The following is a 16,950-nucleotide window of genomic DNA, read 5'->3' as shown; positions in this document are numbered from 1 at the left end:
TCATTTTTCAGATTTTTCAAAGGTTATAAACGTCAACTTAAGACTTAGCGGCAAGCATAAACCAAATGCGCCACAAAAAATAAAAAATAATAGCGCCAATTTCAAACCGCGAAATTCAAAACTTTGAACAACATCGTGAAAAACTCCGAAAGCAAAAGAGTTAAATAGTAAAATGTTATCTTGTACATTCTTTCTTTTGTACTCTCATTTTGATGGATTCAATCTCAAACATTCAAAGCTTAAATTCTCAGGTGCTTATTTTCCTATTTCTCCAATCACTTTTTCATCATTGCCTTCTTTCTCAGAAATTGTTGATAAATATTTTCTTTTCTTTTTTTCTTTATTTTAGGTTCCGTGTTCGTTGTCTTCCCCATCATGCCCTTCTGGTTTGTATCCATTTCTTAATAGAATAAAATCAAACATGGGAATTGCGATTAGTAATTAGTAATTATTAATTTCAAGGGTTCTAATTTTTAAATACAAACACCTAAAAAAATAGTTCCTTTTGGTTTCTGTGTTTTGTGATTTTATTTTTTTGACAGAGCTTCCTGATGTTGGAAATTGGTTCTCGAGCTATGATTATCGATCACCCGATCCGGATTCGAATTTTAATCTCGAAGATTCGGATTTCAGAATACGTGAATCGCAGCGTGATGGATTTGATAAGGTTAGGGTTCAAGATGAAGGGGTTGTTAGAAAGAAGATAGTGCAATGTAATGGAACTTGTGTTAAAGTTGATAATCATAGTGAAGATCCATGCTTGACCAAGGTAAATATTTTTTCTCAACTTTTCATTTTTGAATCTGAAATTTTAATGCATTGAATGAATCTTGTAATAATAATTTTTGTTGTTCTTTTTGACAATTTTTGTTCTTTTTTTAAAAAAAACAATTGCTTTAGGTTTTTAGCCATATGTTGAGGTTAGCTGCAGCATCTTAAATTTTTAAAAGCACTTTTATTTAATTTCTTCAAGATTTCTAGGCTTTTGAGGATACAAGCTTTTGTAAGGAGTCATAACCTTAAGTTGATAAAAAAAGTATTTCATTAACTACAGAAACTAATCTAAACTAGGCTAAAGAAATAAGAAAAGAAAATTCAGGTTATGGGTGTTAATTGGTCATAGTTACATTCGGTATCATCAAAGTTAGGGTCTCAGAATTTTAGATGAGAAATAGAGATTTTTTGTTTTTACGTCTGACTTTTTTTTGTTGATTTTATTTTCCTTACAGAATCTGGATCCTTGTGGTTCATGCTCACTCTTCTCTGGTTTGTATTTTCCTTGCTTCCTTTTAGAATTCCTTTCGCTAAAAAGTATCTATAATTTGTCTGCTAAGAAGACATCTCTGCAATTCTTTATAAAATGTGATGTATAATGTATTCAGTTATTTCAACTAGCTAACAGTGATTGCTTTGTGTGTGTTATTTGGCCCCCTAAATAAATTCAGAGCCTCCAGATATCAAAAACTGGTTCTCAAGCTATATTTATGAGTCTTCAGTGGTTGATACAAGTAGTCTTTTAAGCAGTGAAGAAGTTTCTGACAGAAATAAGTGTGTCGGCGAGAGGTTTGATTTTGAAGTCATAAATAAAGATGAAGGGAGATATGGGAATGTTCATTCGAAAGTTTGTGTTGAATACAATAACTCTTTTGAGAAAAACATGGAGGTAAAACAAAAGTTCCTGATTTCTCTTGTAAAAAAAGTATCTGTTATGGAATTATTTGGATAAATAGTAGTACATATTAGGCTAATGACCAATTTTCCTAAATTCTAATCATGCCTATTTGTAATATGGCGGCAATAAACAATTATGCTCAATTGCACCTAAAAGTGGATAAGTTAGTTAGTTGAACTTGATGATATGAATGAATGCTGTTGACAATAACAGGGTGATGGTAGTGCTGGAATGAAGAAAAAATTAACTATTGCCAAAACTTTGGATTCGGAAAAGATCTTGCAGCCATGCATACAAGATAAGGCTCTGCAACATAGTCTTGGTTCAACCAAGCATAAGGAGACAGTGAACCGGAATCATGAAACTCCTGGTTGTAATGGAGAAGCATATTCAATGTCATTGGATGTGGATCCAAGCGCGATGAGACCTCGGAAGCTGGTACAAAAGCATGATACTGAACAAGTGAATTTGAAAGCTGAAATCCAAGAGCCTGACATTAGCTCAAGTTTAGCTAAAAGCCTCTCGACAAGAAGCTCAACTTGTACAAGACATAATGAAACTGATGGTTTTGTTTCAACGAGGAAGAAAAGTTGCACCAGACCAAATGATGAAAACTCTTGGAAGAAACCAGAAAAGACATCATTGCAGTGTTCAACAAGTACAGGAACAGTTTCCTTGGCATGTGAAAAGAATAATGTAGCAAAGAGAAAGGCATTGACAGAAGCAACAAATCTTCAACATTCCAATGCCATGGAGATTACAGGGAAATGGCAATGCCCACAGAAACTTAAACCGAATCATGGGCCTCCTTTGAAGCAACTTAGGCTTGAAAGATGGGTTCATAGGGTTGAAAAGATCTCACCTCATTGACAAAGTTGGTTCATTTCCAAAATGGTCTAGCATATTGGTTGTCCATGAAATTTGTAGTATTACAGCATTAAGGAAAACAAAATTGCTAAAACATTAGGAGTGTATTTGACAAACTATTTTATTACTCGTTCAATTTAGTTGAGAAGGTTATTTCTAGAATAACTTTCCATTACTAAACAATATCCGTTTACAAATACGAACGAAATTGTAATAGAAAAGAATTACAAACATTGTATAAAATCTTAACTGAAAATAATCACCTTGTATAAAGGAAATCACATAGTATAAAATCTTAACTGAAAATAATCACACATTCAATAAAGAAAATGATATTGGTATTTAGAACAAATTTAAGGTCCACCTTCTCTCCTTGTTGATTTTTTGGGCTGGAAGTCAAGGAATCTAACTGAAGGAAAAAGGGGATGGCGGGTTAGGAACTTCAACCACACCTTCTAACATTTGCATGACCATCCTCATTGTTGGCCTCGTTTCAGGATGCTCTTGAATACACCAAATTGCTATTTTTATCCACTTTTCTAACCTGCCAATGTCATCTAAAGCTTCTTGATCATTTTCCACAAGAATATCTAGTCTTCCTGTCATATAGCAATCACAAGCCCAATCTGTCAAAATTGCCTTTTCTTCCTCCACTGACTCCATCAACATCACACTTCTTCGGCAGCAAACAATTTCCATCAACATCGCACCGAAGCTGTAAACATCGACTTTAGCTGTCACAGGAACATTCTTAAACCATTCAGGAGCTACATATCCTCGTGTTCCTCGAATCATTGTATTCGTTCTACTTTGATCAGCCAGCAACAATTTGGCCAACCCAAAGTCAGATATCTTGGCTGTGAAGTAATCATCTATGAGTATATTTTGAGGCTTTATGTCACAATGAATGATGGAACTGTCACATTCTTCATGTAAATACACCAACCCTCTTGCAATCCCCAAAGCAAATTCAACTCTTAGATTCCAAATAGGTTTGTTTTGTCCAAACAAGATGTCTGCAAGAGTACCATTGCTCATGAACTCATAAACCAACATTCTATGCATTCCCTCATCACAAAATCCAATCAACCTTACCAAATTTTTGTGGCATGTTTTACCAATGGCTCTCAACTCGGTCTTGAATTCTTTTTCACGATCTTGCACTAATCTGTCCAATCTCTTAACAGCAACAACATTACAAGATGCTTCTGCTTTTAATTCACCTTTGTAAACAATTCCAAACGAACCTCTTCCTATTTCGACACTAAAATCCCTTGTGGCTTCTTTCAATGCATCATAACTAAAAGAATGTAAATTTGTTTCCAAGATAGTTGCACCTTGGACAACCCTTTTTGGCTTCAAGAGAATCACAAAAACAACAAGAGCCAAGAGTATGGTATTAATGACAATTGAGCCAATAAGTAAACCTTGAACAATCGGCTTAACTCCATCGTCTTTCTTCGAATCATTTGTATTGCAAGAAGGACTAGGACCAAGATTAGAAACTCTTGTTTTGACAAGTGCTAAGTGATCCGATAGTTCTCTTCCATTAGCAAGAGGCAATCTTTTCTTCCAACAAGTTTGGTTATTGAAAATAGCAACAGCACACATACAATCATGCAAACAAGATTGTTGACAATCTTATTGAGAATAAGGCTGCAACCTTTCATAATCTGATAAAGGCCAATCCACACCTTCAACAACACTGTACTCATACACTTCTTCTGGTTTCACATTCAATACTTCACCATTATCAACTTCACAACCAAGTGGGAAATTTAATTGACACCCACCAAATTGATTACTTTGATCTGTCAGTGAATATCCATAAGGACATTTACAACTAGGCCTCTGATTTTCTATAGAACAATAACTATTATAACCACAAGTACCACTACCAAAATCACTGCGTATATCAATGCAAATGTCATCAGGAACATACCTCATAATACTCCATCCTTGTTTTGCATTAATATCCCTTGGATGAGAATATTGTGTAAAAACTCCATAATAATCAAGTGTTGCTCTATAATAATACAACTTAGAATCAAGAACTAAATCACCCCAGTTTTTCCCTGGAGGTTTCACTCTAGTCCCATTGATATTATTTGTTTCCACATAAATATCACCTAATTCATCAAAGACTAAACTTGAAGAATTATAGTTTTCAGGAACATTACTACTATAATAAGAATCGTAACGTAGTTGAGTAGGCCATGCAAGTGGACTCATCAAAATATTATCACCATTGAAATAAAGTTGGAACCTTCCACTTGAAAAATTGGTTTCTGAGAATCTAGAAGTCAAGGTACCACTCAAATCAAGAGATTGCTTAGGTAACAAGGTATCAGTGGGAAAATTGAAACTTTCCCAAACAAAAGTAGAAGTTTTGTTAACAAGAACAAAGTTACCAGTATCAAGCATGGTGCCATAGGAAACAGCATTGTTTGGTTGTGCTGTCCAAAGGGAATCACCTTGTGAAGTTGTTAACGTGAGTCCACCTGATGTTAATTGAATTTGTGACCCTTTCGGTGCTTGTACGAGGTTGTTGTCGTTTTGGGCAGTCCAAACAATGGTTTTGTCGGATATTTTGTTGTACCATATTGCAAGCATGAAGAAGTTTGTGTTGTTTTTATTAAGTTGACGAAATCCAAAAGCAAATTCACCAGAAGGTGATAGCCATGAATTGTTGTTGTTGGTAGAGAGAGTAGAACTCAGAGTAACATTTCCAAAGACTAAAACAAGTTGAAGAAAGAGAATAGAAATTATGTAAAAAAAGTTAGGGGAAGCCATTTGAGAAGTGAAATGATAGGTAATATGGTTGGAAATTTGTGGTATGAGTTTATGTCTATAAATACAGAAATATGGTCCCACTATTAGGGGTGTTCAAAAAAACCAAAAACTGAACCAAACTGCCGAACCGAACCGAACCGAACTGGTTTTGAACTGAACTGGTTTAAGAACCGAACTGTTTTCGAACTGATTTTGTAAAACCAGAACTGAACCGAACCGGTTTTTCAATTCAAAAAACCGAACCGAACCGGTTTTTTGTTTAAAAAAACCAAACCGACCCGGTTTTTATTTCAAAAAACTTGAACCGAATTTTTTTTAGTCGTAATTAGGGGTAATTATGAAAATTTTGGCCTATATGAATGAAAAAAATTAAGTTAAACCGGTTTGGTTCAAAATAATAAACCGGTGCACCACTTTTATAAACCGGTTCGGTTCGGTTCTTTGAACTGAAAACCGGTTCAGTTCAGTTTTTCCAAACTGAAAAACAGTTCGGTTCAATTTTCAAATGGTTCTAGTGCAGAACTGAACTTTGCCCACCCCTACCCACTATACGTGTGACTTGTCCAAATTTCCACAATGCAATGCATGGCTTCAATTTTTCTTCCTCTAACACATTGCTAAGCCTTTTCTTTTTTTATTTTAATTTTCAAATTTATATTGGTTCTACTAAATTATGTGTTTTTCGAAATAAATTTGATAAGATTCATCTAAGTTTTAATCAATACTTTGTTTAAAAGTGTAGTGTATGTTAAAAAGTGTATTATTAATATTATTTTTAATACAAATTTAAATTAAATACATCTACTTAATATTGTAAAACAATGTAATGTTAATTTCACGTTACTTTTCAAAAACATTTATTTGTTATTAATTATTTCAAAAATATTTTTTTTCTTTAAATTCTTGTTTAATTTAATCTTATGTATAATCTGTTTGTGTTGAAATTAGTTTATATTATGTGTATGCAAGTATTTGTGTAAACTATATTATATTAGAGTGATTAAAATCAAAATACAAAGATTAATTTGAATCCAGATAAATATTTTAGAGACTAAAATAAAATAATAAAAATAAAAATATGATATATTTGTAAATATTAATTAATTTTTTATATATTAAAATTAAGCAAAAAGTTGTATATTTAGAACACCAAAAACATATTTTAACCTTGTCAGAAAAATATATTTAATAGTAATATTTTATCAAAAATATATATTAATTATGCAATTAACAACATTAATGGTACTGTAAAAATTACCATTCGGGTTCTATATATCCGCTCAACAAACTCTTTGAATTTTCTTCTTGGTCCATCCATGTCTTGACAAACAACTAGATAAATATTATAGTCAGTGACTATACTGTCTTGCATATAAATTGATTAAAAAAATTGATATATTTAATTTAAGATTTATATTAAATATATTTATTTTATTTATTTATTTTAATTTTTATTTGAGAGGTGATTAATATGAAAAAAGCAGGAAAAATTTAATAGCTCCAAACAAGAAGACTTGGAAAAAATCAGGGAAGACTAGGAATAGTAAATTTTATGTCTTTAATAATTATTCCAAACTCTAACGATAATCGACAACACTTTTTAGAAATATAAGTTAATAATTTTTTCCATTTTTATATCTAAGAAAGTGACTTGATTTGTATCATGAGTTGAATTCTGATAAAACACATTTTATATATTTCCTGTACTTTTATCCGATTAATATCAATTAAATTATTGTTCTAATCGTAAAGATTAATTAAGGAGATCATTATAAAAAATATCTACAATTTTTGATAAATTTTTTAGTGTCTTTCAAACATTCATTCACGGTAGATCAACTATAAAAAAATATCAAATAATGATAAGAAAAAGTGTTGACCTAAGAAAGAAGCTAGGCAAAAAATATAAAAAAAAAAAAAAAAAGTATTGTCATAAAAAAGAAACTAGGAATAACATAGTAGAAAAAGCGTTGTCGTAAAAAAGAAGTTAGGAAAAAAATCAATAGAACAAAACAGAAGAAGACTTAGGGCTTGCTCGAATGGCTTTTGATTTTCAGTTTTCAAAAAATTATTTTCAAGAACACAATAAAAACAAAACCTATTTGGCAATCTAAGTTTTAGAAACTGTTTTAGAGAACAGAAAATTAAAAAAATTGTTTGGTAATCTATTTTTGAAACCTGTTTTTAAGAAATTAATAAAAAATATCGATTTGGTAATCTATTTCTTTTTAAATGTTATTATATTAAATACTAAAAAGTAAAAAAAAAAAAAAACATGTATGGTATATAAAAATCCAACTACTAAATCCTTAATTAAGTACAAATAAAAGATTTTTAGTGCAATAAATATTTAAAATTTTAGGTACTTATAACAAAATATAATACTCGTTCAAATTTTGATTCATAGAGTTAGTTAAAGGAAAAGTTATTTCTAATCAGAAGTGGTGATTTTATGTAAATAATTATTAAGAACTATTTTTTTTATATATAACTTAGTCTATAACATATTCATATCAGGTAAAAAAAAATTAAATAGATAAGGTCAATATTTTCTTAGAAGCTTATTTACCTAAAAAATCAGGTTATAGGCCATAAAAATGTTTTTTAGGTTTACTGATTCGACCTACGTAATTAATATGAATAATACTTTGTATTATTATTATTATTATTATTATTATTATTATTATTATTATTATTATTATTATTATTGTTATTATTATTATTATTATTATTATTATTTATTATATTTTGAACTATATGTTAAATTATAAATTTACTAATTTTTTAGTAGTTTAATCATATTATTCTACATTAACTTTTTATATATTTAAATATATTATAATAAAATAGAATTAAAATATGAGGTTACATAAAGTCAATTTTTAAAAAAATGTGATGTTAAATCTAAAAGCAAATACTTAATTTAATTACATATTACCTTGTTACTCTATTTTAAAAATACGTTGAACTACTTATTTAAAAATATTAATATAAAAGAGAATTTTAAATAAATTAATAGACACTTTTATAAAGGCTAAATTCAATTCTAAAAAAAAAAAACACATGACATACCATATGTTCTGATCTTAAATTTTTTTGACAATTTCTTCCAAAATTTAATTTGTTCTAACATATTATCACCCTAATTACATATTAATACATATTATTTTATCCGTTTAAAATATTTCAATTAAATACATCAACTTAGTACATAGTTTGTGTGGTACAAAAGTTGTAAACCAATGTAACGTTGATTTCACATTCTTTCGCAGCAATATTTATTTGTTAATATAATTCTTTTAAAAATAAAACATTTTGCTTTAACTACTTGTTTAACTTTTGTTTATGTAAAATTTGTTCATATTAAAATTAAATGTTTATGTAACCCATATTGAAGCAATTAAAATCAAAATACAAAGCTTAATTTTAATCTAAAAATATATTTTAGAGACTAAGATAAAATAATAAAGATTAAAATAAAAATATGATATATTTACAAAGATTAATTAAAGATTGTTTTATAAATATGAAAATTAAAAAGTTGTATATTAACAAGACCAAAAAAATATTTTTATATTATCAGAAAATATATTTTAACCGTAATATTTTATCAAAAATATATATTAATGTTGCAATTAATTTACTATAATGTTTGTCTGGTTATTTGTTAATTTTTATTGGTGAAAAAAATGAATGTAAAATGGCCGGATGGACCCAAAACATGGATGGACCAAGAAGAAAATTCAAAAGAGTTTGCTGATTGGATGGATTCAGAATATTTACTAGGGACATATTAATATAAAACATGTGCAACTTTAATATAGCAATGTTGACGTATATGAAATAAGCTAGAAAAAAAATTAATGGCTCCACAACAAGGGGACGTAAAAAAGCAGAGAAGACTTGAAATTGTAGACTTCATGTGAACCTCATCTTTAATATGACTTTTCTGAATGCCAACAAGTAGTATTACAGTTTGGACTTGATGGAAAAAAATATAGATTTATGAGAAATATTTTATAAACAATTATGATATTACAAGTAGTGATATGAAACTTTGATACATTTGTTTATAATCAATATCAGATTAAATTGTTCACACTTGAATTTCAATATGGAGACCAATATCCTTTAATACAAGGTATCATGGTATTTGTTCTATTTTAATTGGACAACAACTTGATCAACCCAAAATATAATATATTTAAAAGACTCGTTTATGAATATATTTTGAGATTTTATGTCACAATGACACTTTTTGTGTGAGTACACTAACCCTCAACCCTCTTGCAATCCTCAAACTAAATCTAACTCTTATACTCCAAATAGATTTACATTCTCTAAATAGGACGTCTTTTAGAGTACCATTATATATGAACATTCTATTTATTATCTCTTAACAAAATTCCAATTAAACATACCAAATTTTTGCAAAATGTAAAAGTCCTTATATAAGTAAGACTACAATTACAAACTTGCAAAAAGAAGTATTTAAGCAAAATGAAATAATTGAACAGCTTTAGTAATTTTTATATGGCGAGATAAAGTCCATCAATCCTCCAAGATAAAGCATTGTGGGTAGGATTGTGCAAAAAATTCGGTTATGAGGCTCAAATCTAAAACCGGATTCAAATTCATTTTAAATATCCGATTAAAATCATATGGTTATAATCCGGTTTATTTATAAACTGATTGGATAACCACTTATGTTTTATATTTAGATTTGGTTTTTATCTGATTTTTTATCCACTACTAATATTTTGTTAATTTTGAGATTTTATTTCTACAAAAAAATTTGAATTTTTTTTTGAAAAAATATTGGGAAAAAATAAATAAAACAAAAAAGAAACTTTTTTTTTTTTTTCAGAAAAATTTTAAATTGAATTTTTTCTCGAAACATTTGGTGAGAATTTTTTAGAAAAAATCGATTTTTTCAAATAACCGATTTTTAAACTATGAATAAATAATTTTTTTTTAAATAATCAAATTTTAACCGATTTTAAAAAAAATCAATTTTAAAATTAAAATTTTCAAAACCGATTGCTTAATTATAAATTTGTTATTAAACATAACTAATTTTACAATTAGTTTTATAATCGATTTTAAACCAAATAATGAATTTAGTTATAAATCTAAATCTATATATTAATTTTAAAATAAATATAGTTTGTTTTTTTTTTTTTAAATCAACCATTAACGGCCTTAATTATGGGGAACAATGTGGAAAAATTATTCATCTTTTCCATATTAATGGGTCGAAAGAATTTAGCGGATCCTAGGCACGTGCATGTTGGTCCTCGCGGTGTTTACTTTTAAGCTGGGACTACATCCTTATCTATAAATATTACTTTTTACCGTATTTCAATATAATCATTTAATATTTTTACATATATATTAAAAAATATAATAATAATTATAAAAAAGTAGATAAATTATTTTATAAAATTATTCATTTTAACTATTGATATAATTTTTATTATTATCAATGTAAAATATAATAAAATTATAAAAATTGTGTATATTAAAATATAGTATAGAAAAAATATAATTACAGTTGCATTTAAAAATGAGAATTACATTTATTTTTAAATAATATATTTCTTTTAAAGTAACATCTTGTGACACAGGGGAACTAACAAGTTGAATAATTGATTGTAGACTCCAATATTAGTCTTCCTACTTCTACAAATCTATAGAAATTATAAAATAATTTCTCCACTATATTATTAAGAATTTTGAATTATTCAAAATGAAAAAAATGCGAGATTCCAATTTTTTTTTTTGGAGTGCGCCTAAGTCTTATCTCAATAAATTCATATTGATGGTTCATATATGAATTTAACATTAATAGCAATAGCGAGAATTCCGACGAAATTCTCTCGTTAGATTCTTTATTATTTGACCTAATTTTTTCTGTAAATAGAAAACTCAACGATAAAAAGTCTTTTATCTCAGCTTTATAGATGGACTATTTGAAAATTGGAATAACATGCCAAATTGAGAACAAGCTAAGGTTTTATGTAGCACAATTTGTATATATTCATAGAGCCAAAAATTAACAAATTTTATATTCACAAATCCGAACAAAACCATCACCCCAATTTCTCTTTTTTCTCTTCTCTCGCTTTTGATTTTGTCACTCCCACTAGAGTCCCCTTCTATCTCTTTATTTTTTTTATTTCTGTCATTCATGCTTGAGTGGCTTAAAGCCACGTCAATACGCATATTAGAATTATTTATTTCTCTTAAATAATGATAACTCAAGCAAGATGCATTCCACGTCAGCATTGTGCCACTTGGCCCATTTTCAATTCAACTTGAGCCGTCACCATCGGCTCCACCATCTTCCTCCGTTTCGCAGCCGACCCACTCTCCGACGATGAAGAAGACTCCGATGACGATGAGGACCTCTTCGCCGGCACTCTAACCGGGTCAGGCTCACCCGAATTAACCCGAAGTGGAAAATTCAACATAGCTCTCGAGCCGCGCATTCTATACGCGGCTCGATCATAAGCCAAAGCTGCATCCTCAGCCGTTTCAAAAGTTCCAAGCCAAACCCGCGCCCCATTTTTAGCCGGGTCACGAATCTCCGCTGCATATTTTCCCCACGGCCGTCGCCGCACTCCTCGGTAATGCTTCCCCTTCGCCGGAACAACCACCGGATCGGAAACAATCATCTCAGGCAAACGCTGCACCACCGGGAAAACATCCTCCGGCTCCGATTTAACCATAACCGGCGTCATGACATCCGATGAAAAGCTCTCCGGTGAGCCTGCGTCGAGAGATGGGACCCACCCAAAATCAACAGCATCACAAAGTACACTGTAAAGTACCATATCTTCTGAATCGTCTTCTTTCAGTGGAAGTTCGCCCCAATTCTCACTCAGACACGGGTACAAGTTATTGAAACTGGAGCTCCGACATAAAAATGGAGCATTATCCGAATTCACATTCGGAGCTCCGAATGTTAAAACGTCAGAATCTCCGAGCAAGTGACGGCGTATGGAGTCCAAAAGAGCCAAATCGGATTCGTAACAACTCTCTCCGTACATTTCGTATCTTAGGCTATTTCAATTTGTGTGTGTTTGTGGAATTAATGTTATAAATTTTTTTAATTGATTTTTGAAAGAAAAAAATTGAATTAATATTCTAACTTTCGAATTAGATAAGAGGAAGCGGGTATTTATAGGATATTAGGTTCATGAACTTAGAATAAGTAGATTTTGAATATTAATTAATTAACAAAAGACGGTTTCGGGTTTAACTTTAATTCTGTTTTGATTATTATACTAATTTGTTTGGTATATTGGTCTGAACTCTGAACCTTAGGTTCTTGGAAACTTCTGATGTGCAAATTGCAAGAAGCTAATTGGGTGGGTGGGTGGGTTTTATTTTATGATCACATGTTCAAATTTTGTAATATAAATAATAAAATATATGTGGTTTTTGACGTCATTAGAATAGGGGTGTGCACAAGTGGCACGTGCTTGTCTTGTCTTTCTTTTGTCTCTAAGAAAGTTCCTACCTTCCTTCCAGCAGCTTGACTATAGGGGGTGGGTTTTATTTTATGATCACATGTTCAAATTTTGTAATATAAATAATAAAATATATGTGGTTTTTGACGTCATTAGAATAGGGGTGTGCACAAGTGGCACGTGCTTGTCTTGTCTTTCTTTTGTCTCTAAGAAAGTTCCTACCTTCCTTCCAGCAGCTTGACTATAGGTTGACCCATCAAAGCTTATGTGTTTAGTTTTAGTGTAATCATAATCGACCTGATAACCCTTTTGTTTTATTTTTCCCAAATCTAAAATCTTCATATCAGAACTCTTAGATTTGCGATTCCAATCAAATCTTCAAGTGAGAGGCATAAACAAGGGGCACTAGAATGGCTTTTGTGATGCAAAATTATATTTCTGATTTATATGTGACGAAGATAGGATAAATAGAGGAAGAAACTTTGATGGCAAATGAATGTCAAATGCATTTTTCATTGACTTTTTATTTTATTTTGTAGTCTTAATTTACTTTATCTTTTATGTTGAATCATTAGGGATTTAACATTCAATGTGAATTAATTTTTTTTTACTAGTACCCAATTTTGTGCATCAAACCTAAATATTTGCATGATCCGACAAATTGAAGTTGTCGTAAATTAAAAATGAATTTTATAACGAAAAATTATAAATAAAAGTTAATTATTCATAATATAAACAAAAGTATATCAGAGTAAATGTATTTAGTTTAAATTTGGACCACATATTTGTTGGAAAGTTTGAGGCACGAGAACAACAACATATCAAATGTTTTAGAATTCACAAAAGATTTTGACAATACATCTCAACTCAAAACGTTAAGATATTTAGTATATGAGTCAACTTTCTTATATATGTAATATTTTCTCTATTCTTAGTCAATGTAAGATTTATCACTCACACTTGAATTCTAACAATATATCCCTCAAGTGTGAGTCATTCACGTCACTAGACTTAAGCTACATTAGGATCTTACATTAACTCCTCCATTAAGCCGAATCTTAGTTTTAATACAACTTGTTGAAGAGTTCAAAAGTACATGAACAACAATGGGTGAAATGCTACAGCCACAAGAGACTTCGACATCACATCTTAATCTAAAATCTTAAAACACTGGGGGTATATAAGTTACATTTCTCTTATCAATATAATATTCACTTTATTTGACATATTTTTACATATATATTAGACGAAGGGAATACTAAGTAGTTGTTTTTTTCTCTAAAAGAATCTATTTTGTCCAACTTGTACAATATTAACGTTCATGTTTTTTTTTAGTAAATATTAACGTGTATGTTAAATTATCAAACAGTAGCGTTCATGTTTTTTTTAGTAAATATTAACGTTCATGTTAAATTGTCAAAAATTAAACTACTGCTTAAAAAGTATTATATTTGATCTCAAGTATAAGAAAAAAATTTATTTTTTTTCTTAGTCTTATTTATAAAAAATTTGTGATTGTTAAGATATATTTATTGTTTAAATAACTGTTAATCTTCATTTAATGTTTATCTTTTAAATATTAGTGGATTTATTTAATGACTCGTACTTTTCTATAAATAATACATTTTTAAAAATATTCAAAAGGTAGTAATAATAATAATAATAATGATAATAAATAATAATAATTTTATTGATATCGATGTTTTTTTAATTGAAATCATAGTAAAAGCTTAAGTTTTATAAATAAAATAATAGTAAATTTTTTTATTTTTTATTTTAAAAAAAATTATAACAAGTGTCATTGGAGCATATTTATTAAAATCTCAATATAAAAAAAGAAATTAAAATTTGTATAATTCAAATTTTAAAATTGTAAAAATCTGATTTTCTACTCAATTTTTTTGTTTCTTTTTTGTTTTCCTCAACAAATGGGCTTTTAAAAATGAAGTAGTAGCAAGAGGGGTTGACATGAACAATTGATGTGATCGGGGGTCTTACGAATGCAACGGATTTGTTCGGATTTGGTCATGTTTGGCTATTACATTATATTGTGGATAAGTCGCTTTTAGAAAAGTCATTATAAGCTAGTTCTAGGAAGGTGGTGTGTGATAATCATCCCTAAGAACCACAATTCATAAACCTTGACTTATTTTTAACATTTCATATTGTCAAATAAAAAAACAAATTCATCATTTTGAATTCTCATGCCCTGAAAGTTCATGTCATTTAAATATTGTAATCTTTGTTCAAAATTAAGTATCAATTTGTTTTTACAAGAGAAAAAGGAAAACAAAATAGAAGAAAAAGAGTTAGACTACTTAGTAGTTAAAAAGAACATGTACATAACATTGGTTCGATCTCTTGGTTGATGTAGTACAATTGATCAAGTCTTACGACGAATGATCAATTGTTGATGTGTTATGCTTTTATTTATCTTTTGTCTTTAAAATAGAATTTCCTATTCTAACATTATGTATCATGTTTTTGATAAATAAGACTTAGTCGTCATCTACTATTATATACAGTAATGTAGAAAATAAAAAAATTAATAATTTTTTATTAGACATATTAATTAATTAATTATAAAAAATAAAATTTCTTCTGAATATATTAAATGATTGATAAAAGATAATAGTAAATTATATAGTGAAACTCTTATTTATATCTTTTGTTTTCCTAACTAAGTTCTTAACCTCTTAACTAACTTCTTTTAACTTTCTCTAGAATTCTATTCTCTAATAAACTGCATGAAAAATTTAACTTTCTCTAGAATTCTATTTTTTAATAAACTGTATAGAAAAATATTGTATGAAAAATGAAATGTGAAAGAGTAAAAATGAAAACTATATTGACAAAAATAAATTTGTATAGAAAAAAGTTGAATCAAACTAAAACATGAGTTACTTTTGATGTTTTGTTTACTTTATGTGAAAAGAAAAAAATTATGTTAATAAAGATAACTTTGAACATAAAAAATTCAGCTAAAATTAGAAGTTGATTTTAGAATTCCCTATATATTTGCTATTTACACCCTACTCTTAATCTTGAATATCATATTGAGTTTTTTTAACTATTATTTTGAGATTTTGATGTAGATCTCGTAACTTTTAGCATCATTAGTCTATTTTGGTGATCTATTAGTTCATCAAAATTGTGTTGTTAAGCTTATTGTTTAGAATAAAACATCATTTTAGTTTTCAAAAGCATAAAACTTTTTTATCTTGATATTTCACTTAACAAAAAATTAAAATTAGTCATCAAATCATCAAAATGATCCATAAAAAATAACTTACCATCATAAAAGTTTTTTAAAGATACAATTTACCATTTAAATTGTTTATGTGTTATAATGTGAAAGACAAAAATGACTGATATTTTGATTATTTAAGAACTTTGAGTTTTTTGTTGAGTTGATAACTAAAATGAATATGTCTTATGCTTTCAGTCAAATACTAAAATAATGTTTTACTACTTATTTATATTAGACTTAATCGCAGTTTTAGTTCTCTTATTTTCACAAATTCGCAAAATCGATCCCCCTATTTTAAAATCCTACGGTTTTGATCTCTCCCTCATAATCTTTAACCAAAAATGGTGATGTGACATATTGTAAACGGTGTGACAAAATACAATGATATATAATGATTAATATTTATGAAATTATAATAAAATCCTCTAAAAACTTTAGTATGAACTTCTGAAACTATTCATTTTATAATTTAATTAGTAACATATAAATAATTAATGTATCTAAATTGTCCTACATCATGAGATTGTTAAAAGAGCAAAAATGTCCGATTTTTAAACAGAGAGACTAATTCTCTTCATTAATAAAAATAAATGAATCAAAATTATCATTAAGATTTTTAATTACTATATATGTTATAAAATATACCTCGCTAGTCACTATTGCATAATCTATTAGACACTTAAGATGAGTTCTCTTCTGATCGATTTTTCTCTATATATGCATGAACTAGCCATAGTTGTCATTTTTTTATACGAGCATTCAATCTTGCATTGACTTCAAACTAAATTGAATGAATTGTTGACAATGTTGCCTCCCTAAAAGCAAGTAACGTCGTGTTCTCATGTCCCATTGCTTTCACCACAAAATTGTTAGTTAGTGAATAATTTAATTAA

At 28.7% G+C, this 16,950-nt stretch overlaps 4 protein-coding genes across 4 annotated transcripts; 1 reads left to right on the top strand and 3 right to left on the bottom strand.

The window, feature by feature from the left end:
- Positions 1-104: 104 nt before the first annotated feature.
- On the top strand, positions 105-2,675 carry LOC101512472 (uncharacterized). Its single transcript, XM_004511665.4, has 6 exons — positions 105-251; positions 350-386; positions 543-769; positions 1,230-1,266; positions 1,446-1,663; positions 1,886-2,675. Exons 1-6 carry the CDS (start codon positions 213-215, stop codon positions 2,540-2,542), a joined length of 1,215 nt encoding a protein of 404 aa, XP_004511722.1. The 5' UTR covers positions 105-212; the 3' UTR covers positions 2,543-2,675.
- LOC101497256 (G-type lectin S-receptor-like serine/threonine-protein kinase LECRK1) lies at positions 2,643-4,150 on the bottom strand. The gene has a single exon (XM_027337350.2). The coding sequence runs from the start codon at positions 4,148-4,150 to the stop codon at positions 2,945-2,947; it is 1,206 nt and encodes a 401-aa protein (XP_027193151.1). The 3' UTR covers positions 2,643-2,944.
- On the bottom strand, positions 2,643-5,344 carry LOC113788030 (G-type lectin S-receptor-like serine/threonine-protein kinase LECRK3). The gene has a single exon (XM_027337351.2). It carries the CDS (start codon positions 5,330-5,332, stop codon positions 4,181-4,183), a length of 1,152 nt encoding a protein of 383 aa, XP_027193152.1. The 5' UTR covers positions 5,333-5,344; the 3' UTR covers positions 2,643-4,180.
- Positions 5,345-11,329: 5,985 nt separating this feature from the next.
- Positions 11,330-12,505, bottom strand: LOC101512146 (ethylene-responsive transcription factor 1A-like). The gene has a single exon (XM_004511664.4). It carries the CDS (start codon positions 12,382-12,384, stop codon positions 11,614-11,616), a length of 771 nt encoding a protein of 256 aa, XP_004511721.1. The 5' UTR covers positions 12,385-12,505; the 3' UTR covers positions 11,330-11,613.
- Positions 12,506-16,950: the final 4,445 nt, after the last annotated feature.

The sequence above is a fragment of the Cicer arietinum genome, chromosome 8, assembly GCF_000331145.2.
Source record: "Cicer arietinum cultivar CDC Frontier isolate Library 1 chromosome 8, Cicar.CDCFrontier_v2.0, whole genome shotgun sequence".
In the NCBI taxonomy this organism is placed as follows: Eukaryota; Viridiplantae; Streptophyta; class Magnoliopsida; order Fabales; family Fabaceae; genus Cicer; species Cicer arietinum.
This window is presented reverse-complemented; position numbering and strand designations above follow the sequence as displayed.